Consider the following 25,313-nt stretch of genomic DNA (forward strand, 5'->3'; position numbering starts at 1 on the left):
CTTCATCAGTTAACTAAAATTAGGTGGAGATATGTTCTTATTTCCAACAGAGGGGCACTCAACCTATATCAATTTGTGCATGAAGTGATTGATAGTTGATAGATACTGAATGCTTTTACCACAAATTTGTGAAAGTTTTAACCGGTATTTATACTTTAAACATGTTAAATACAATAATAAAATTTATGTCTTTCACTTCAGGACTTCTGATCCAACCATGTATACGTAGTATGGCATGTTATTGAGATATGGTTTTTGTCGATGGATGGATATGAAGGACCTGTATATACATAGTACAAAGTATATCACTGGATTGAGCTCTTTGTCCAAGTGTATTATGAAAGTGCTTTGCTTTGAGCTCAGTTCATTGTTATGTAAATCATTCATTGGGAAATAAAGATTTGACAGACAACTCTCATGTACAAGGAATTATCAAAGTTTTATCCATTTTATGTACAATGTAAGTATAAATAGGGAGATAATAACATTTTATTTAGATTTGAATCAAACATTTTTGTCTGTTAGCCAAATTTATTTAAAAAACACAAATTTACCAAACAACGCTACTCTAGCTACTAGCTACTAGCAATATGATGCCTGATTGTTATGTTACACTTTATTTTATACATCTATACTGCCTACATGACACCTTAGTCCTGAGTGTAAATGGTCATCCAGTATGTTAAAAAAATTTATAAGGCCTATTTGCCCTAATTGAATTCTAAAACTATATTTCATTGTACATGTTCATGATGTTCAACATTTATCATTCATTTGTTTATTTCTCAATTTTTGTGAATTAACAGCAATTATCAATTACTAAAATACACTTTCATACCACAACAAAACTGTCTTACTGTATTGGTATTACCTATATTTGTATCCATATCACAAAATGAATTGAAAAGAGAATATTTTTGCAATACTTTTTTCATATTGAATACTATAACTTTTTAGATCTTTAGACATTATGAGATGACTTCTGTAGCAGTTATATTTTTTATGAGTCTTTGAATATAAAAAAGTAGATGTGGTATGATTGCCAATGAGACAACTATCCACAACAGACCAAAATGACACAGACATTAACAACTGCATGCTCACAAAGGTTCTTTTAATGATATCATTTTCATACTGGCCATTTTTTTTTTGATTTGACCTGCTTTAGAGGAAATACTTTCATATAATTGATATAAAATAAAACAGAAGTTTACTCTCTAGCTCATCTAGCCCCAAGCATCATGTCAGGCATTGTCATTACTAATGTCTTCTAAACTGAGTATATTTAATTCCTAAAACAAGAAAATATCTTCTAATCTGAGAAACAATTTCGACATTAAAACGAAATCTTTTACTTATGATCATGATGATCCTCCTCAAAGTTATATAAATAGAACCATACAAATAGTAAGCAAATACATGTTCTCGGATACCATCTCCCATATAAAAAAAATCACATCATGAAAAAATGAACCCGTTATGGTTCCTCTCCTAGCTTCAAAATGTATCCAAAATCAAAGATGTGGAACATATTCTATCATAATCATTTGACAATTAATGCAATTAGGGTCTCTTCCATGCCTGTTTTGAACATAAAAAAACTAAATATTAAATAAACAACACTACTAATGCTCAGGTTGGTTGTCATATTGTGCAACACAGTTAATAATATGGGAAAAACATAGAACTTCTTATGTCATACAAAACACTGTCAAACATCCAAACATACTATCCACACTGATCTGTGTCCACACTTGTAATATTTATCATATATTATATGTTATAATCTGTACATAATTTACACATGTCACTATGATAAATAGTTAACTTACTTTCTTACTTACTTATAATCCTGGTACCTTAGATAATCATTATCGTTCTTGGGTAAAGACTCTTTATGGCGTTATATGCATTATCTGTGTCCCATATGGACACATTCTACTTTTATTTTGTTAGATTCAGTATGTCTGAGAATGTCTAAGAATGTCTGACAAAAATTATACAATACAAAAATCTACATAGAAATAAAGCAGTTGGGTTATTTGGCAATGTTGTTAGAGTTCAAATATACAGATTAATAGATGTGACGGAGCTTGAAGAGAACGTAGTAGACGAACAACAAGTGATAGAAAGCAAAGGGTGCTAAGAATCAAGATGATGCAGTGGCTGAGACGGCGACCACTGTGTGGGCAGTATAAATTGTAATCACAAAAATACTGAACTTACTTTCTTTCAAATTAAGCCTACTGTTTGTGTCATATATGTGCATATATATTTAATCAGTATTTTCCATAGATATGATACCCAGTTATTGAATGGTTCAATATATGTGTTTTTGGTGTATCCATGACAACAACCTGCTTGTTTTTACAAATAGAATTGCAAAAAAGGGGGTAAAGATGTCACATGTTTTCCCAAAATTTTGCTTTAAAAAGAATTTCAATCACCCGGAGGGTCATACCTTTTCTGAAACTGTGTATTTATATTTATCACGAATTCAAATTAAAATCATTTGTCTTTCGTCTCATTTTTGTCTAAGGGAGCTACCATTTGATTTTTATGGGGGGGGGGGGGGGGGGGGGCTAGGATGAAATTTGAAAAAATAGGCAGGACAGGAGTTTTGAGTTAAAAAAAAAGGCAGGATGAGACACTTGCAAAAAAAAAAAGTCAGGACGACGATTTAGGTACAAAAAAGTCAGGATAAACTAAAATAAAAAAAAAGCAGGACCGAACAGAGTGAAAAATAAAATGGCAGGACAGAGATTACAGCTAAAAAATAATGCAGGACAAAATTTTTCATCCTAGCCCCCCCATAAAAATCAAATGGTAGCTCCCTAATGAAATTGCGTCAAAAATCGTATGAAAAAAGATTTTGTAAACATTTGACCGTACGGTGACATATAGTTGTTAATTTATGGGTCATTTGGTCTCCTGTGGAGAGTTGTCTCATTGTCAATTATACCACATCTTCTTATCTTTGTACTACAAAATTTTCATGACATACGGAAAATTCGGACAGTCAAATAAAAATGGCCTATTACATTTGTAAACAGGTAAAATATATGGATGTTCTTAAAAACTAAATTTGAAGGCTAAATTATTCATCAGCTGTCTAATAATGAATTTTGTTGTACAATAAATTTAATATTGGAAAAATCCTCTGGGGCTACTTCCCGTCTAGAACACCTGAGATCATCCTATGTTTTATTTGGTTTTTAGTTTGCTATGATGTGTTTTGAAACTGCTGTTTGTCTTCTGGTCGGCTTACGTTTTTCGCTATGGCTGTGTCGGTCTGTTTTCGACATATGAGTTTAATTGTTCCTTTGGTATCTGTTGTCTCTCTTTTAAAATGTTACACCTCTAGCAAAAGTATAGACGCGTACTGTACATGGAGGAACTTGTGTATAGTTACGAAATAAATAGTGACAATATAATTTTGCAGAAGCAAAGTTATAAAATTTAATCAGAACTGCACACATTTTTAAAGAATCGTGTGTGGCCGAGTAGAGATTGAAGAGTGGTCAATTGTGGTCACGTAGAGATCGGAGAACAGGTTGGCGTTGATCGGGGAATGATCGGATATAATTCGAGCAAAGATCGAAATAATCGAGTACTGATCGGTAAACTATTTGTATTCCGACCAAACTCTACACGATCTTTCCCGATTTATTCGACCGATACACGACAAATTCACGATCTGTTCTCGAGTAACTGTTTTCTCAATCCTTAAGCTAGGTTCACACTGCCGATCAGATCAACTCGATCAAGCCCGATCAAGACAAATTACGTGATCGGGTGACTGGTCTGACTCAATCGACACTGATGATCGGGATAGTCTACCCTACTCGTCATCGATCCGACTATCTACCCGAGAGTTTTTTACATGTCAAAAAAAAATCGAGTAAGGACCAAGAAGCAAGTCACTCGAGAAGAGATCGAGAATTCGTCGAGTGGTGGTCGAATTTATCGGGAAAGGATCGTGTAGAGATAATAATAATAACAAGAGGCTCTCAAGAGCCTGAATCGCTCACCTGAATTTTTTTGGTTTAATCTCTCATCAATGATTATTTTGGCCTTTCAATTTATTTAAATGTTCTTTGAATCGTCCTATTTTCTTCAAAAGCAAAAAAAAATCATTTTCTCCTATGTTCTATTTTAGCCATAGGAGCTATGTTTCTTGACATACAAGGAAATGAAATATAAAATTTATACTAGATACTCTGAAACTCTGAAACTCATTTAGCCTAAGTTTGGTTCATCTGAAAATTTCAGGGCTGATAGATATTGACCTAATGAACATTTTTACTCCATGTCAGATTTGCTCTTAATGCTTTCGTTTTTGAGATATAAGCCAAAAACTGCATTTGACCCCTATGTTCTATTTTAAGTAACGGCGGCCATGTTTTTTGACGGATCAAAAATCAAAGCACACACTTTGTGCAGGATAATCTAAGGAACAACCATGCTAAGTTTTAACCAAATCCATTCAGTAGTTTCAGAGGAGAAGATTTTTTAAAGTTAGCAAATATGATGAACAAATTGTGAAAAATTGTCATTAAAGGACAATAACCCCTTAAGGGGTCAATTGACAATTTTGGTCATATTAACTTATTTGTAGATCTTACTTTGCTGATCTTTTTTGCTGTTTACAGTTTATCTTTATCTATAATAATATTCAAGATAATGACCAAAAACTGCAAAATTTCCTTAAAATTACCAATTAAGTGGCAGCAACCCAACAATTGGATGTTTGATTCATCTGAAAATTTCAGGGCTGATAGATATTGACCTAATGAACATTTTTACTCCATGTCAGATTTGCTCTTAATGCTTTCGTTTTTGAGATATAAGCCAAAAACTGCATTTGACCCCTATGTTCTATTTTAAGTAACGGCGGCCATGTTTTTTGACGGATCAAAAATCAAAGCACACACTTTGTGCAGGATAATCTAAGGAACAACCATGCTAAGTTTTAACCAAATCCATTCAGTAGTTTCAGAGGAGAAGATTTTTTAAAGTTAGCAAATATGATGAACAAATTGTGAAAAATTGTCATTAAAGGACAATAACCCCTTAAGGGGTCAATTGACAATTTTGGTCATATTAACTTATTTGTAGATCTTACTTTGCTGATCTTTTTTGCTGTTTACAGTTTATCTTTATCTATAATAATATTCAAGATAATGACCAAAAACTGCAAAATTTCCTTAAAATTACCAATTAAGTGGCAGCAACCCAACAATGGTTTGTTTGATTCATCTGAAAATTTCAGGGCTGATAGATCTTGACCTAATGAACATTTTTACCCCAGTCAGATTTGCTCTAAATGCTTTCGTTTTTGAGATATAAGCCAAAAACTGCATTTGACCCCTATGTTCTATTTTAAGTAACGGCGGCCATGTTTTTTGACGGATCAAAAATCGAAGCGCACATTTTGTGCAGGATATACTAAGAAACAATCATGTTAAGTTTCATTCAAATCCATTCAGTAGTTTCAGAGGAGAAGATGTTTGAAAAATTGTTAACGACGACAGACGACGACGACGACGACGGACGCCAAGGGATGAGAAAAGCTCACATGGCCTTTTAGGCCAGGTGAGCTAATAATAATAATAATTATAATAATAATAATAATAAAATCTTTATTTAGAGAGAGTAACTCATTTGGATTACACCAATTTTCAATAAGGCTCTCTTAATACAATAATAATTACATTAAAAATAAACAATGCATCAATAATAATGATAAATAAAGATTATATAAAATTCAAAATAAAATAAACAAATACGAAATGGCTTAATTTACAGTACAAATATGATGGTAATGTTAAAAGAACATAGATTTGTATTTATGTTTAAATTCTGATACTGTATTTGATTTTTTGATTGAATTAGGAAGAGCATTCCACACTTTTGGTCCAGTGTACGAGAAACTAGACTTATACAACTCTGTATTTGGTTTTGAAATTATAAAATTATCTGAGCATGAAAATGTCGTATTATATTTTTGGTTTGCAGAAGCTGATAAAATAAGACTGGACATGCATTCTGGAGCTAAGCCATGTTTTGCCTTTTACATTAGTAATGATTTGTGATAAAGTATTCTTTGTGTGATTGGCACAATGTTACATTCGTGAAATAATTCTTTTTAAGGTTTGGTGTAATCAGGTTCGTCTAAAATCATTCTTGCTGCCCTTTTTTGCAGTTTTAGTAAACTATCTAATAGAAAGTTATTACAGTTTCCCCATATTGAACAACAATAATCTAAGTGAGGTAAAACATAAGCGTCATAGTACATTTGTCTAGCTTTGTGATTTAAATATATCTTTGTTCTTGTTAGTAAAGCTAAAGAAGAGTTAACTTTTTTTTATTATATAATTGACATGAGAAGACCAAGATAGTGATGCATGTATAAAACACCTAAAACCTTTTCACATGTACTTTCTATAATTTGTTGTCCACTTAAAGCAAAATTAATGTTTTCATTTGATGTAACGGAAAGCTTTTGTTTAGATCCAATGCATATAACTTTCGTTTTAGATACATTTACAGCCATTTTATTGTCATCACACCAGTGAAAAATATCTTGTAAAACCGTATTAAGTTTTTGACTGATGCAACTTTGTTTTGTTCAATGACTGATATGGTGCTAGCATCAGCAAATGAATCGGTGTTATGATTAGGATTAGACAAAGGAAGATTATTAATAAAAGTTAAAAACAACACCGGTCCTAATACGGATCCTTGAGGTACACCCGTTTTTTGTTTTTGTACATCTGATAATGTATTTGAAAAAGATACTTTTTGATATCTGTCAGCCAAATATGACGTAAACCAGCGTAATGAGGTATAAGCAAATTTGTATTTGTTTAATTTTTGAATAAGTAGTTCATGATTGAGAAGATCAAAGGCTTTTGCTAGATCTAGAAAAACTGCTCCAACAAGATCGCCATCATCAATGGCTTTAAGCCACTTATCTAATAACGCTGTTAACGCAGTTTGACAAGAATGGTTTGTACGAAAGCCTGACAATGCATTCTATACAATAACTTGTATTTATTAAGATATTTTACTAAGTGTGTTTTCACATGTTTTTCAAGGATTTTAGAAATGAGTGGTAAAATTACAATTGGTCTGTAATTAAAAACATCTTGTTTTGAGCCTTTGTTCTTATAAACTGGTATGACTTTTGCAAGTTTAAATGAAGATGGAAAAATACATTTTTTGATACTTAAATTAAAAATATGACAAAGTGGTAGTGAAATAGCATGAGAATACATCTTTACAAATTTTGCACTTATAGTATCAAGGCCTGTTGCTTTTGATTCATCTAGTGCTTTTAGTTTTAAACACACAAAATCATAACTCATAAGTGGTATCGAAAAGTACATGTTATCTGGTACATGACACGATATAAAATCCTCAAGTTTGTTAAAACAACTACTAGGATTGTTGATGTTTTGATCTATATGAAATAAGCATTAAAAACATCAGCAATGCCTTTTGGTTCTAAAATTTCCTTTTTGTTACAATCACTTATGATTTTTATACTGGTATAATTATCGGTACCGCTGACAGTATGTAGGTGCTTCCATAATTTACTGCTGTTGCCCTTTTGTGTTCTATGACATTTGTTTGGTATAATAATTTTGTTTAGAGTTTTCAATGAGATATTTCACTTTATATCTCCAGAGTCTATAACTGTACATATCTTTTTCTTAATATGATAAATATGATAGAAATGTTTGTACTAGTATAAACAAAGAAGATGTAGTACAATTGCCAACGAGACAGCTCTTCACAGAACACCAAATGACATAGAAATGATAAATAACAACTATAGGTCAAATTACTGTCAATTTTGGTTTTCATTCGAACCTTCTCTACGTAATTTTACACAAAAATTTCACAGACAAATATATTTTTCATTTGGAGCGAATTTCGTTCTTACACTTACGATACAAACAGTACAGCGAGCACACGTTTTGATCATTTGTTTCTAACATACTTTTGCAAAGTTTGCATAAACTTTGACAAACTATACACTCGCTGCTAATGCGTCTTCTGTTTGTCGTTTTTCGTTTTGTTAGTTCAAACGATGCATTTCTTTCTAACTTTAACATTAAATCAATTATCTAAACGTGTTCTTTCTTGTCAAAACTCAAAATATTGTCTAAAATTACTCAAAAAAAGACCAATACAACTACCATTACAGTGTCCACTATGAGAAAGTTTTTGTAAGCATTGGGGTCCTCTTTGTTAAGTTAGTGTAAGTCTCTCATACTGTCCACATGTGGTCGGCGTGTCAGCCACTGCCTCACTTAGATTTCTCGGCGCCCGTTGCTGTCTACACCTGCTTGTTCGTCTACTTTTTTTTTCACTCTCCAAGCTCCGTTACAGCTATTTACCTGTCTCTCTGAGCTCTTACCACCTTGCCCACAAATCTAATTGCTTTATTTCTATATAGATATTCAAAATGTATGATTTTTCTCGGACCTTCTACTGAATATAACCAAATATACGGAAAATGTGTCCATGGGACACTGATAATACCCCAGCTAGCATATATAACATTATAAAGGGTCATTACTCAAGAACGGCAACCTAAATTTGCATTTGAACTGTGTTTTATGGAAATAAGCATTGTGTATACGGCGTTTCATAAAATTAGCAAACTAAAATTAGAGAACTGAAACCAATATTGTGGGACGTACGCACATACGTACGGACGGACAAGGGTAACACGTAATGCGACGGGGATTAAAAGTTTAGGACGTTTTTATACTAAAATTGTGCATACTCGACCAATTCCCAATTATCCCTACGACCCATATACGATCAGGTCGATCTGGTCTGGTCGAGATTAGACTGAGATCGTGAAAAAATTGATTTGGTCTAGCTAGTCGAGTAAAGATCGTGTAAAGATCGTGAATTGATCAGAATTATCGAGTAAGCATTCATTTTGTTGTAGGGATGGAGTCCTGATGGGTTCGTGAATTGTCGAGTTAAGGTCGTGAACAGTCGGATGGCGGTCGGGTAGAAGTCGTAAACAGGCCCGATCAAGAATTTGGTTGAGCTTGGTCGTGGAAATTTGGACAATCGGGTTCATCGAGTTGATCTGATCGGCAGTGTGAACCTAGCTTAACTCGAATGTTTTTGAAATGTCAAAAACTCTCGGGTAGAAAGTCAGACCAATGACGACCAAGGTAGACCACCCCGAACATTCTTGTCGATTGAATCAGACCAGTCTCCCGATTGCTTAATTTCTCTTGATCGTGATTGACTGAGTTGGTCTGATCGGCAGTGTGAACCTAGATCAATCACGGCTGATGACTAATTTAGCCTTCAAAAGTAGTTTTTAAGAATATCATGATTATATTCTACCTGTTTTAAAGGACTATGTTTTATTTGACTGTCAAGACATTTGTGTAGAACGAGGATGTGATGTAATTGGCAATAATACAACTCCCCGCAGGACGCCAAATGACACAGAAATAAACAACTATATGTCTCGGTACGGTCGAATGTTTTCAAACACTTTTTTCACACGAACTTTTGACGCAATTTCACCCAGAAATTAGACGAAAGACTAATGGTTTTTATTTGAATTCTTGATAGATATAATTATGTAAATAGTTTTAGAATAAGCATCAGTTCATAATAAACTCATCATAGATACCAGGATTAAAATTGTATATATACGCCAGAAGTGCGTTTCGTCTACAAAAGGCTCATCAGTGACGCTCGAATCAAAAAAAGTTAAAAGGGCCAAATAAAGTACGAAGTTGAAGAGCATTGAAGAAATTAATGATTACTAGCTTAAAACAATAATACCGAGAACGTAAGTGTAGCTGCATTAAAAATTTATAAAACAATTTTATTTATTTATTAATAGTTTCCTTATTTAATCCCCTTTCAATATATACTAGTGTTATGGAAAGCTAATTATTCTGAAACTGAGTAGCTAACTTCCTTAACTAGCCCAATTTGAGCCAAAAGCAGCACCCGTACCTTGTTGAATAATTTTATGGCGAACGTACCTAAATAATGGCAAGAAGACAATTTACGGCTTAAACTACAGTAACGTACAATAGTTTGAAAAGCCATAACGGTTAAACAAAATTAAAAGTCCATCAAATGCCTAAAACTGATCTTAGAAAACCAGAGTATTTTTGAATTTCAAATTTAATCAATTCCATTTTTTTTTTATTTCACAAAAATAATTCAATTTTAGTAACGAAACTAGATTACAGCACATATTCTGCCTCCTAAGCTCGTGGATAGATAAAACATATATATGTAGGTAAAAAAAACCATAAGAAGATGTGATATGATTGCCAATTAGACAATAAATTATACTCTCCAAATGAAACCGAATGACAAATAAATCAACAAATATATGTCACCAATGAGTAAAACCCCATACATGTCCTGCATAGTCAGCAATTTATTCATTCAAGTTCAATATGACAGGAGCTGACAGATCATGATACTTCACATATATTTTGTGAAAGCTATAATGAAAAACAAAACCCTTATAACTAACATTGTCAACTACTACATAAAATATAAAATTTAACGATTGAAACGCTAAGATGGAAAAAATATAATTAGCAAACATAGACAATACAATAACTAAACTATATAACTTGACAAGCTTACTGTATGAAATGGATAAAACGGGAAAAAGCTGACAAAAAATCTTTGGACTCTTTTTTTAATTCAGTAATGAAGATAGTTGATATACGTATTCAACATTTTAAAGAACATTTTACTTTTATTAACAATAACCACAAAAAACCGATTTCTCGTATCAAACATAAACTAAAAGAACTAGCCAAGAAATTTGTTTTTGTCCCAGCCGATAAAGCTGCTAATAATATTATTATTGTTTGACGTAAATTTTACATTGAGGTTCTGAAAAAAGAAATCACCAATTCACCAACATTCCAACTGACTCCATTTTCAGAAAACGACATCTGTAACAAACATAAACTTTTAGCTACCGCTTTACAAGCAGAGCCAAATACATTGAAAGTCCCAACTATGTACTGGTTTCCGAAGCTACACAAAACACCTTACAAATATAGATTTATTTCGTCTTCAAGCCATTGTTCCACTACTAAATTGTCTATTCTTCTTACCAGCACACTTGGTACAATTAAAAACATCATAATAAATTGTTCAAATAAGGCCTTCGAAAATAGTGGAATTAATTACTTTTGGAGTGTCAAGAACTCGTTGGAAGTACTTGATAAATTGCATGCTTATATTGGTGATTTTAAATCTGTTCAAAGTTTTGATTTGTCTACCCTGTATATTACATTGACTCACATTCTCATTAAGAAAAAATTCACACACCTAATTAAATGGGCATTTAAAAAGTCAGAATGTGAATATATATGTTCAAACTCTTTTAGGTTATTTTTTAGTAGCAATAAACAAAAAAACTATGTCAATTGGACATGCTTTGATACTATATATGCCCTTGAATTTTTACTAGATAACATTTTTGTTCGCTTTGGGGATTCTGTATATCGTCAGATTATCGGAATTCCAATGGGGACTAACTGTGCACCACTTATTGCGGACCTGTTTTTGTATTGCTATGAGTTACAATTTATGACAAAAATAAGCAAAGACCCATCGAAACAACATCTGATAAACAAGTTTAATAATACTTTTAGATATTTTGATGATATTTTGGCTCTCAATAATGACGACTTCAGTATGTATATTAAAGACATTTATCCTGTTGAACTTACTTTAAATAAAGCTAATACTAACAATGACCACTGCCCTTTCCTCGATCTTGATATCTATATCACTAACGGAAAGCTGAATACTAAAATTTATGATAAAATAGATGATTTTTCATTTCCTATCGTTAATTATCCATTTTTAGATGGTGACGTTCCCTTGTCACCATCTTACGGTGTTTACATATCTCAACTTGTACGATTCATTCGTGTATGTAACAATGTTTTAGATTTTAACGAGAGAAATTTATGTATTACTGAAAAATTATTACACCAGGGTTTTCGATATCACAAACTAGTCAAAACATTTACTAAATTTTATCATCGTTATAAGGACATCATTCGTAAATATAGCTCAACATGCAGACTTCTTATACGTTCAGGTATTTCACATCCAATTTTTTTATGGAAATATTCTTTATAAAGCACAAAGATGTCAGTATTCACCTCAAAAAATAACAAACCTTTGAATAGACTTATTAAGAAGGGATATAGTTACGATACTGTTGTCAGGTCATTAAAGATTGCATATTTTGGCGTTAATATTGATTCACTTATAGGGTCTTTGCATCGGAACTAAACACATTTATCCAAAATCAGTTGTTGGCATGACACGGGTTATGTTCTTCTCATATATGTTATGATGGTATGATACTAAACCCTTAACGGGAAGCATTGTGCCTGATGTTCATATGATGAAATCATAATCTTTCAGTCAGTTTAATTGAAGTCTTGAGCTGGCATGTCAGTTAACTGCTAGTAGTCTGTTGTTATTTATGTATTATTGTCATTTTGTTTATTTTGTTTGGTTACATCTTCTGACATCAGACTCGGACTTCTCTTGAACTGAATTTTAATGTGCGTATTGTTATGCGTTTACTTTTCTACATTGGCTAGAGGTATAGGGGAGGGTTGAGATCTCACAAACATGTTTAACCCCGCCGCATTTTTGCGCCTGTCCCAAGTCAGGAGCCTCTGGCCTTTGTTAGTCTTGTATTATTTTAATTTTAGTTTCTTGTGTACAATTTGGAAATTAGTATGGCGTTCATTATCACTGAACTAGTATATATTTGTTTAGGGGCCAGTTGAAGGATGCCTCCGGGTGCGGGAATTTCTCGCTACACTGAAGATCTGTTGGTGACCTTCTGCTGTTGTTTTTTTCTATGGTCGGGTTGTTGTCTCTTTGGCATACACTACAAACCATTAAAAGTCTGAAATGGCCTATATCTGTACTCGACTGTACTGATTTTTACTCGACCAGTCTGAATTCGTCTGAGATTTACTTGATAGTACTCGACTGTAGTCTGAACCATACTTAACAGTCTGAATGTGTACTTAACCATTTTATACGAGTCTGAACCGTACTCGACCTAGTCTGAACCGTACTCGACCTAGTCTGAACCATACTCGACCAAGTGTTAACCAACCTAGACCTATTCTTTGTATCTATCAACTGAATTTTATCAATTTAGGAATTCTTTTAATAAAAATGAAATTTGAACAGCAACTTGAAATTAAAAATGTATTCAATACAGTATTGAAATCAAAATTTCACAATAATCAATCATAATATAACTTCAACTCAATATTAATCAACACTTACATAATGATGTATATGTATATGTATATTTTATAAATATTTCGGAAGTATTTTATGGTAACTGGACTATTTTCACCATTAACTTAAGCCTAGTATAGATATATGGTGTCAGTTGAGTTCAGGTAATAATGCAGTGAATGTTTTTATTAAGATATATATAAAATAGTATATAAAACAACTTAATAAATTTAAAAAAAATGAGAGCTTAATTGTTTTGTTTTATTAAACCAAGAATTTAATATAATCATGATAACAGAATTTCCATAGCAATCCTTGATAACCTTTTTAAAAAAGGAAATGTATTCCAAAGTAACAGTAAAAAAATATTTCAATTAATTTAAGTATTTTTTTTTGTCAAATTAACATGGCATATATAAAGCACTTTAATATGTTCTTATTACCTCAGTACATGTGTGTTTTACAGGTAAAAAGAAAACCCTATTTTCTAAAATTCGTGTATTACTTATCTAGTACATACATGTATATTCGAAAGGCCTTGTTATTTAATTTAAACAGGATGTTGCAATTTTGAATCAATGTTATTTAGAATTTAATACCTCTGGCCAGGTGTGATCTTATTTATGAGTTTGCCCCCAAGCAGAGGTTATACTTTATATTTCACCACTAATCAGAAAAACACTTTTATTTATTTATTTAATTTTATCCCTTTTTTATATAAGCTATATATAATATATTTTGTTTTTATCCTAAATATAATCAGAGATATATTTCTTTTATAAGGTTATTTTTTTTATAAATTTTGTTGGCTGTTGTTATATATATATATAAGTTAAAAAGAAATTTATTTTAACAGTTTTTTGGTCTAGTATGGTTCAGACTGGTCGAGTATTGTTCAGACCTTTGGTTAAGTATGGTTTAGACTGGAAAAATAGGTCAAGTACATGTCGAGAATGGGTTAAGACTGTTTCAGACTGGTCGAGTAATAGTTCAGACTATTTTCAACGGCAAAGATAAGGGTCAAGTACGATTCAGTACAGTCAAGTATGGTTCAGACTGGGGTCGAGTAATGTCAAGTAAAAGTCAGACCAATTCAGACTGGTCGAGTAAAAATCAGTACAGTCGAGTACAGATATAGGCCATTTCAGACTTTAATGGTTTGTAGTGATATTCCCCATTTCCATTCTCAATTTTATTTATATAGTTGTATAAAAGTTTATATTGTCTTCATAAAAAAATACTTATAAAAATACTGATATAAAACTATTCGAGATAATACTACACAAAGGCATAATAACTTATAACGTAATTCAACAAGGGAACTTGTAAATTGAAATGCTCATTCTTAATTTGTTCAAAATTCTTTCAAACTAGTCGAACTGTCTATAATTAAAAAAAAAAAAAAAACTCACACACAACAACAAATCAGATTGCACATAAAGAGGGATAACTCTAATTATGATATTGGCATTACATATATTCTATCAAGGGCGCATTTTGAAAGAACTTATAATTTTATATATATCTAAATCAATTTAATTATTAAAATTCAGTACTTAGGCCACACCAAATTAATTCCTTGTTCGACGGACCCGCCCGCACCTTTTTTTTTCAAAGCAGATTTAAAAAAAAAATTTTATATTCCCGCATCCGGAAATGTAATCGTGTCCATTTCCCGCGCCGTTTTTTTTTGTAAATATTATAAACAGATATTTGCACTTGTTTTTAAATGTATAATTTAATTACGATTTATAACTATGTTTTTTTTATGTTTATATTTGTAATTCTTCACTGTCTGTATTAAATGTTGTATTTGTGTTTGCTTGACCCATATGGGTGTATTTTGCAAATAAAAATTATTATAATCACAATCTAACATGTATTTATAAAGATTTAAACATATAAGCATCCAAGTACACTGTGTCAATGTCTGTGATAATATTTGATTCAGCATGAAACCCATTTATCCCAAATGGGAGTGCTCCGATATAAATAGAAAACAGAAGAAAATACCTGTACAGAACAAAACATTGGTTTCCTTCCCCCTACTTATATTCCCTATCAAAATATGTTCGTTGTTAGAAATAAACTTCAAAGAACTTCAAAAAGGAATGCCTTCAACTGCAATATGCTGGCGATACAAAACTACCCATACTCCCTGCATGTTTATGCACCTGTCCTGATTGATTCAGGGGCCTATCGTCCAGCAGTTAGATATCGTTCGTTGATGTTCATAAATATTATTTGGTATTTTCCCGTTTGTATATATATAAATTAGATCGTTGGTTATCCTGTTCGAATTGTGTACACTTATAATTTTGGGGTCCCTTGTAGCTTGCTGTTTGGTCTGGGTCAAAGCTCTGCCGTACGTACTATGACCTGTATTTGCTATTATCCCTCAGAAGGGCACATATGGGGGCATTTTACTGTTGTAAAAAAGAAACTTGAAGAAATACCAAGGATTTGCATAGTGTTACTATACAAATCCTTTGAAGAACTTAAAAAAATTAACTAAAAGAGAGGAGAAATACATCATATTTAAATAATTTTAAACAACATTACTATATTCTTAAAGAGAATTATTTATGATATTATTTATTTTGAATAATATTAAAGTAAATGTGTTAACATGGCCTGAGTCCAGGAATATTACAATAGTCTTGGGCATGTTTTGACTATTTAATACCAGATAGATATATAGTTCTTTGGGCAAATATGAGCTCTTTTGTACTTAAAAGTTTTATTTACAAAAAAAATATATTGTAACTTATATTGACCCCTCATAAAAAGGATATTTATAAAATAAAGAGGTTGTTCCCAACCTGATTATGACTTGGATGGAGAATTGTTTCATTAATTGGCACACATACATATACCAAATCTAATTATTCAATTATTTATTGGTGAACAGGGAAAAATACTTCATAAATTAAAGAAAATTTAACGTCAAAGTACAAGTGATAAATTAAGTTTTAATATTGTCAAAACCTACTATTTTATGTTTACAAAAAAAAAATATAATCGCTCGCCTTTACTTTTCAAGCTTCGCTTCAAAAATTTGCAAAATAAATATTTTTTTATTAAAATTTTCAAATCGCTCGCTCGCCCCAATTTTTGGAGTCCAAAAATCCGTAGAACAAGAAATTAAATTGGTGTGGCCTTACAATAATTATCGAAAAATGCAAATTTCACTTAAAGATGCATTACTCTAGTAGAAATCACAAAAACGATAGTTAACGGAATTTCAGTTGTTTACGTAGTAATGAATTCGAAAGTACACAGAATAGACAGTCAGGATTCTATTTCGTCAAAATTCTCCCCACATAACGCCAGTTCATTTTTACAATCGTTAAAATGGAAACCATAGTAGGTTGCATTTCTGTAAATATTGACAATGCAATTTTCCATAGGAACTCCTTTTACGGCTAAAACTGTACCACTTTTACTAAGAAGTTTTGAAAAAAATCTTATCCTAGAATTGAAAGTTCATATGCACCACAATTTTTTTCAAAGGTTAAAATATAGGGCTGTGCGGCATATTTTCAACGTATATATGCCCTGAACTTCTCAGAGTTTAAACTAACACTAATTTTCTTGACTACCCCTACCTTGAATGAAATAAAATTGAGAAAGGAAATGGTGAATGTGTCAAAGCGACAACAACCCGACCACAGAGCAGACAACAGCCGAAGGCCACCAATGGGTCTTCAATGTAGCGAGAATTCCTGCACCCGTAGGTGTCCTTCAGCTGGCCCCTAAAAAATATGTATACTAGTACAGTGATAATGGACGTCATACTAAATCCGAATTATACACAAGAAACTAAAATTAAAAATCATACAAGACTAACAAAGGCCAGAGGATCCTGACGTGGGACAGACGCAAAATTGCGGCGGGGTTAAACATGTTTATGAGATTTCAACCCTCCCCTATACCTCTAGCCAATGTAGAAAAGTAAACGCATAACAATACGCACATTAAAATTCAGTTAAAGAGAAGTCCGAGTCGTCCGATGTCAAAAGATGAGGTTACCACAGACTAATGTATCTACTAGCTAATGCGCATCAGTTAATGTACTTGTCTGCATTCAGTCAACTTAAAACTGTTGTCTGATCGGTTGTAAGGTAGAATTTTCGAAAATTTATTAACATTTAAAAAATATTCTTAATCAATATTTCGTTGAAGGGCAGACTAAACATTTCAAGGGGGTGGAAGACTATGAACCATAGATATCACACACAAAAAATAAGTCTTTTTCGAAGAAATGCATTTTCAAGAACCAACTTAAAAGTCGTCGTCAAGTACTTTTAGTAAAAATTTGCTATTCGAACACACCTACTACATTTTCAATATTATAGGTTGCATTTCTGAAAATATTGACAATGCAATTTCCCATAGGAACTCCTTTTACGACTTAAACTGTACCACTTTTACTATGAAGTTTTGATAAAAATCTTATCCTAGAATTGAAAGTTCATATGCACTACAATTTTTTTCAAAGGCAACTTAACTACCCCTATCTCGAATGAAGGTTTACCACAGATTTCAATGTAAACAATATGCACATTTATATTTACTTGTAACATTCCCAAGTTATGTCTCTATGAGATGGAACACAGAGAGAATAACTGGAAACCATTATGTAAACAAAATTAATTTTCTATGAATATTCTAAATCTCCCCAAAAGAGGTGTGGTTTGAGAAACAGCTGTATTTACAAAGTGCAACCTATAAAGTCAACCTAAAGCCTTGATATATAAAAATTATAGAATCTGAAGCGGGATAATGCATCAAATACGTTTGCTTTTTACGTTTTTTCAAACCAAATATTCAACTCAAACACACCCTATCATAAAACGGTGCTATCGATTTTACTTTTCGATGCAATTATCACCTTTTTTTTTTTTAATTTCTTGAGTCACATAATGGAAAGGCAGAAACGAAAATAAGGGAAAAAAAAGATTAATATGTTCTCCGTCCGTGGTTTTTTTTTTAAATTGGAGGTTATGCATTTTTTAGATCCATCTAAATAGACACCTATGTTGTTGACTTGATATCTAACTGTTCTGATTAATTATGTAATAGATGAATTGTGAACTTATGCAAATGGTGTTTAACATTTTTGATTCGAGCGTCACTGATCTGTTGTAGACGAAACGTGCGTCTGGCGTAAATATAAAATTTTATTCCTGGTATCTATGATGAGTTTATTTATGATAAAATACTTCATTATTTATCCGAACACTGTCATTTTATTTGTTTCTATTAACTTTTATATTTTGTGTTTCTTTAGTAAACATTACTTTAAAACCTGATGTTCTTAACGAAAAAGACACAGGAAAGATAAAGATTGATTTAGTACACAGCATCATATTTTTATTCTGTAATATTTGCAAATTGACATTGCAAACCTCAACCACCTATTTTGTAAATAATCTTGAACTTCTTCCAAATTGTGAAATATTTACTAGGCAGCTAAATGCATGTCCAACATGCATGTACATTGAGCTTTACAAGTTTCTAATCATGATTAGCTAAACTTGATAAAGCTAGTTTGTCTAGCAAAATATTGCGTTTATTTTTATCGTTTTGTAAAAATTTAAACATTCTAATATTTACATACTAAATAGTGTGTAAAAATTGCATTGTTAGGTCATCTTTATGTTCAGTATATTTGTGATTTTACTTTGTATAAGATAAAATTGCCAATGAGAAAGCTATCCACCAAAGTTCAAAGGAAGTGGATATAAATACAGACAACAGTAGTATATTATTATCTTGATTATTATTGAGTAGTGTTATTTACATAAAAACACCAAACACACTCTGTATATATAGATGTACAATGCTCGTTATGAATAAGAGAGTACATAGTCAGAGAACCTTTTTGATATATAATTTATATGTGTCAATTAATTCCAAAAAGAACGTTACTCTAAATATTCATTAATACAATGTACTCGAACATTCACGGAAAAAAAGTGAATACTGGCCAGCCTTTTGGAAACTATCCAAGTTGAAGTTGAAAATAAGTGTCTTGAATAATAGATTAATAATTATCAATCATCTTTTTATCTTGTTCAAATTCAAAATATTTTTTAAATAAACCGACTTTTGCTTCGTTTAAGGAGGGGTCAAGGGGGGTCCCAATAACAGCAAAGCAACAAATTGATTTGGCTCATAACAGATAACAAGGAATTAAAATGGGCAAAAACAGATAACAGTAAATGAAATATTAAAATAATATGGTCTTTGACAAATCAGTATCTTTTATTACGGATATAATCCTTTGTAATGCATTCCATTTTCTATGACTATGTTTTTAGTATTAATTCATGTATCTAGAATGTGTTTAAATTACTACTCAATATATTATAATATTTTTTATACGCGCGTTAACGGAACGTATTATGGTATACTGTTGTCCGTCTGTTGTCAACACGTCGGATATTAACTCAAAAACTCTTTAACCAATTTGCATTAAACTTTGGGAAATTGTTTATATCTATTGACGTGAGCTCCCTTTTTTTTTCTTTTTTTTTTTTAATAAATTGTAGATTTTAAGTTTCTGGTTTTTATTCAATTAAACTGGTGGTTTTTTTTCAGTTTTCTGATAATATCTCAAAAATGCTTTCACAAAGCAAGGAAATTTGGTGAATTGTTTATATCTATTAACCTGAGGTCACTTTCAATTTATATAAATTTTAGGTTTTACGTTTCCGAGTTAACGGGTTTTATTATTTAAACTGAAGGGGGGATTTTCCAGTTTTCAGACATTAACACAAAAATGTTTTCAGCAGTTCTCATGAAACTTTGCTGAAATGTTTATATCTATTGTTGTAAACTCCCTTTCGATTTTTATTAATTTTCGATTTTATGTTATTGAGATAAGGGGTTTTATTCATTAGAAAAAGGTGGTATTATCTCGTTTTCAAAAATAACTCAAAAATGCTTTCAGCAGTTCTCATGAAACGTTCGTCATGTTATTGTTTATATATATTGACTGAAGCTCCCTTTGTTGCTAATAAAAAAAATGACCTAAAAGAGTTTGAATATTCTGACTTTTTCTAAATGACCATCTAATGAGGTGTGTGAATTTTTCTTAATAAGACTATGATGCAAAGTGGTATATAGGGTAGAAAAATCAAAAGCACCAATTATAAGCATGCAATTTATCAAGTACTTCGAACGAATTTTGACACTCCAAAAGCAATTTATTCCACTATATTTAAAGGCCTTAATTTGAACAATTTTTTATCAGGTTTTTGATTGTACCAAGTGTACTAGTAAATATAATACATAGTTTAGTAGGGAAACAATGACTTGAAACGAAATAAATCTTTGTTTGTAATGAGTTATGTCACCGTCACTCACCCCCTGCCGCATATGGCAGAATTTGTTTCATTTAAGCGAGATAACTCGTACAGATTAAAAGGGAGTTAACTCTACACAAAAACACTGGGTCGGTTCGTTTCTGGTATCCGGAACATACCCGGATCATCCGGAGCAACAGGTTTTACGTTCGTTTCTAAAAAAAATATAAACCGGAATAATCCGGAATGCACCGTTTGAACTGAAGCGACGATTCATGTCCAAGATGGCGGAAAAGTTGTAAGTGTGGGAAAATTTGACTGAGAAAATAAGAATAAATCGGAATAATTTGTAAATAATTCATTTTACATGTATCTGAAGTAAAATTTATTGAATTACATGTAAAACCAAAGAACGAAAATATATTTAACAATAGAATCTTGATTGTGTTGGGTGCATGTTGCATTAAAACATGATCAAACATGATCATACTGAGCAGTGGTGGATCCATGGGGGGGGGGGGGGGGGGGGTAGCACCCCCTTTATTTTGGCCAATCAATGCATTTGTATCGGGACATATGTTTTGCTCTCCCCTTTGTCCTGGGTAAGCACCCCCACCCCCTATTTTATGCACATTGATAATAAAAACAACAAAAAGTAAAAAAAATATAAAATACCAAAATAAGTAAAAAGAAATCATTAGAATAATAATGTAAATAGAAAATATCGCCTCCAGAGGTTATATATTAAAGGACTAGCAACCCCCCCCCCTTTTGAAAATTGCTGGATCCGCCCTAGACCAAATAATTATGACGTCTTGCAAGGCTTTTTTATAACTTTTTTATGACATAAAAATATAAAAAAGCCTTGCAAGACGTCATAATTATTTGGACTAGATCCGCCCCTGCTGAGGATCACACATACATGTGCTGAGTTAAAGCATAAATTTGTGGACTTACACCCACATACCTTTAATTGGGAAAGCATATACTGTAATTTAATTGCATGACATCTTGTTTTTGTACACAAATTATCACAAAGACTTTTCAATTTTCTTCTTCTTTTTACAGCCCCTTAGAACTGCAATTAAATTGTGGATCCGCCCTTCTCTAAACAATTTAAATTTTAAAAAGAACCTTTTCTTTGAATTCCAGAGTTCTTCCAAAGTTGCCGGCCAGGAGAGAAACTGCAATCATTTCTGTTGTCAAAGATGGAGAAATATTCCGAAAATTCATAGTAAGAACAGACATAGTAACGTTGCTAAAGTTAGAAAGCGGAGGTAAGTTGGTGATGCTTGAAACAAATTGGTTAAATTATTATATACAAAATAACCAAACGAATACACACCTTAAGAATATATTTTTAAATGAGCAACCGTGGCCCCACTAAAAACCAATAATGTAATTACTAGGTTCTGTAAAGATGATGCCACAAACGTGGCCACAAATGGATTTTATAATAAGATTTTTGTCCTTGATGAAATCATCAATTTTTCTCTGGAGCCATCAGGTGCAAAATAGAACTTGTGCAATATAGGAATATTTTTACCTTGCTTTTTATGGGGAATCAATATTGCTATACAATAAATATATACCACTTGCTTACATACATGTCCGAAATACGACTGCAGTGTGCTTGCATTTTATTTGTTTATCGGTTTTTGTACTTTTAGATGGTCAGCGTTGTCATCAAAATATTTAGCGTCATTAACTTCAATGATTTAAAATGTGTTTGAACTTTGCAGATGAAGAGGCTATGTCCCGATTTTTGGAAGAAAGGGATTATGTCGATGGTCAGGTAACTGTTAGTATCCTGAGAGTGGAATCTAGCCAAGCTACGGATATGCCTAGTATGAGCACTCAAGCCAGCACAAGTGCCACTAGCCAAGCCAGCACAAGTGCCACTAGCCAAGCCAGCACAAGTGCCACTAGCCTAGCCAGCACAAGTGCCAAACAGATACCATCGACAAGCTCAACATGGTCTAAAGATTCTGAAAAATTTTTGCTTGATTTGTATGATAAATACGAGAAGAGTAAATCCTTCATAAAAAATAAATGGGTGAGAATATCCCAAGAGATTGCGGAAAAACTCTCAATACAAGTTACTCCAGAGCAGTGTAGGATCAAAATAAGAAGTATGAAGGATAGATTTGAAAGAATGAAAAAGAAACTAAAAACAAGTGGCGAGAGTAACATTGAAATCCCAACAGAATTTACAGTGTTTGAAAGCCAACATGATGTACAACCAAAATATCTGTTGGATTCCAGTAAGCCTAAAAAAGGTACTTTTTTTTATTATGATATCATTTATATACAGAATCAACCTTGAGTTTCACACAGAGTTGGGTTGTATTTCATATATACATGTATTGATTATTTAGAGGTAAATTAATATAATATATTCATTTTATAATCTTTTGTCGTAAATTAATTTGTATATGTATTGATATTTAGAATTGCACCAACATAGGTATTATGACTTCTTTAAAAAAAAGATGCAGCAATTAAATCGAAATAGAATTCTTGAAAAATGATTCAAAACGTTGAACTGCTTATTGCTTGGAAATAAGTATCTTATTCTTGTTTTGCAGCTGAAAGTTCCAGTGAAGAGGAAGAAACTAGTAACCCAACGCCTTCCAAGAGAAAAATGAAAGTGTCTACTTCATGTCCTGAACCTCAAGGTAATAAAACTGTAAAACAAATGACTTTTTACCATTTTACCTTACAACAAAAAACCTACTATTATGGTTACATTAAAACACGTCATGTAATGACTTTTGAAAATGTATTTAGTATTTTGAATTAGAACATGAATTCTTGAAAAATAATTATTTTTTACCAGTTTACTTTACAACAAATAAACTAAACTATTATGGGTACATTTAAACACATGCAATGACTTCCAAACGTTGGACTAAAACGTGCTAGCTAAAAATTATATTTGCAAAATTGTAATCCAATATTAGTGGCATAACACACAACACTTCTTACAGAATAGATGTCAAATTCCTATGTGAAAATGCTGTAGAAATGAAATTATTATACACACCTTCTTTCAAAATGTCTGGCTACAACTTAGAATAAGGTTTTATGTAGGCAAACATCTGTAATTGGATTAAAAATTAAAAAAAAAATATAGAAATTTGTATATTTCAGTTGACCTCATGACGCCTTTCACTAAGAATTCCTGGAGGGGGTATCTTTTACATCAGTCGTGTAACATTGCTGGTCATTCATGCCGAAATAGCATTGTAAAAAGCATAAACCAAAGGGATATGGGAGGTTTTTTAGGAAATCCTTTTGGATTTATTAGAGTTGCTTACCTGACTAGGTTTCCAACCACTACGCCAAGATACCAAACATGTGACAAGATGACGAAACAAATCGAGTTTAAATTTCATTCAGGATGTCAAAATGGATGCTAAAGGGTAGGGACTACATGCATGTACATTAAATTATATACAGCAAAAAAAAATCAGAATTACATGTATTATACAACACAAATTTAGACGTTTTGATTCAAACAACAAAAATAATAATACCAGAAAAATATGAAATTATGAAAATTATGATAAATATATTAACAGCATCCTTACTTTCTATGATAACAACCACTTTTGTGACTAGTCAATTTACACGACTGAAATAAGTACATTACCATATGATTGGAATCGATGTAATTTTGAAAATATATTTATAAAATCTATGATTATTTTATTCTTAATAGCTAAAGAAAAGAAGAAAAAGAAGACAACTGATCGTTTCGAGTTATTGGCTGAGGCATCAGAAAGGCGACACAAGGAAAAAATGGAATGCTTCAAAAGTCTTATAGATGTCATGAAAGACATTGCAAAAAAGTAGATCCAGATGTAACTCTGTATCAGATCTCATTTCTTGTTGACACTTTTTTTATGTTTAATTGTTTCCACACAGATATGTGTTTTATTTGTTTTATTGTTACAGAGTATACCTGAAGAATATACTTATTATTAAATATACACAAACTGATGATTTTATTTGATTTTTATGAAATTCTTGAATCCAGCATTTCAGCATCAAGACAAACATATGTTGCATCTTTTTTTTTTGGTTTCCTATTTGAATTTTTGAACACTGGTAATTTTGGGCCTTTATAGCTTGCTGTTTAGTGTGAGCAAACTTGAAAGCTTTGTGCTTAAGACCCTACTGTAACCTAAATTTGCTTATTCATCCGAACTCATACCATATCTTCTTCAGTATTTTTATTGAATAAGAATGGAAACGGGGAATATGTCAAAGAGACAACATCCCGGCTAAAACATACAAAACAACTCAAGGCCACTAAAACCAATAAAATCTACATAATGTACTTTAATCATGGGTGTATTTGTTTGAATAACATTTCAAAGTTGAAATAATGTTTATTGTCATTTATTAGCTGTTGACTCTGTTTAATTCGATAGTTAGATTGTTTCTCTTCAAGATACCTTCTCCATTGTCTGCATTCACTGGAAAGTTCTCCCCTAAATTTGCGTCCAATTCATCAATTTCTGCATCAATAAATTCAGCAATGTCTTCATCACTTTGTAGGCAGATATTATGGAGAACACAGCAGGCTGAAATTATTTTACAAATACACTTGATATCTCTAATGCTAACGTATTTCAAACGACGAAAACGTCCTTTTAACAAAGCAAAGGCTCTTTC

The 25,313-nt window shown here is 32.0% G+C and overlaps 1 protein-coding gene across 2 annotated transcripts; it reads left to right on the forward strand.

The window, feature by feature from the left end:
• The first annotated feature begins 20,776 nt into the window (after window positions 1-20,776).
• Window positions 20,777-24,635, forward strand: LOC143069162 (uncharacterized). 2 transcript variants are annotated; one of them, XM_076243650.1, is made up of 5 exons: window positions 20,777-20,928; window positions 21,783-21,907; window positions 22,373-22,909; window positions 23,219-23,308; window positions 24,355-24,635. In XM_076243650.1, exons 1-5 carry the CDS (start codon window positions 20,906-20,908, stop codon window positions 24,486-24,488), a joined length of 909 nt encoding a protein of 302 aa, XP_076099765.1. In that variant the 5' UTR covers window positions 20,777-20,905; the 3' UTR covers window positions 24,489-24,635. The 2 variants fall into 2 exon arrangements, with proteins under 2 accessions (XP_076099765.1, XP_076099764.1); XM_076243649.1 differs by lacking the exon at window positions 24,355-24,635 and adding an exon at window positions 23,784-24,058.
• Window positions 24,636-25,313: the final 678 nt, after the last annotated feature.

This window comes from Mytilus galloprovincialis, chromosome 3 (genome assembly GCF_965363235.1).
Source record: "Mytilus galloprovincialis chromosome 3, xbMytGall1.hap1.1, whole genome shotgun sequence".
In the NCBI taxonomy this organism is placed as follows: domain Eukaryota; kingdom Metazoa; phylum Mollusca; class Bivalvia; order Mytilida; family Mytilidae; genus Mytilus; species Mytilus galloprovincialis.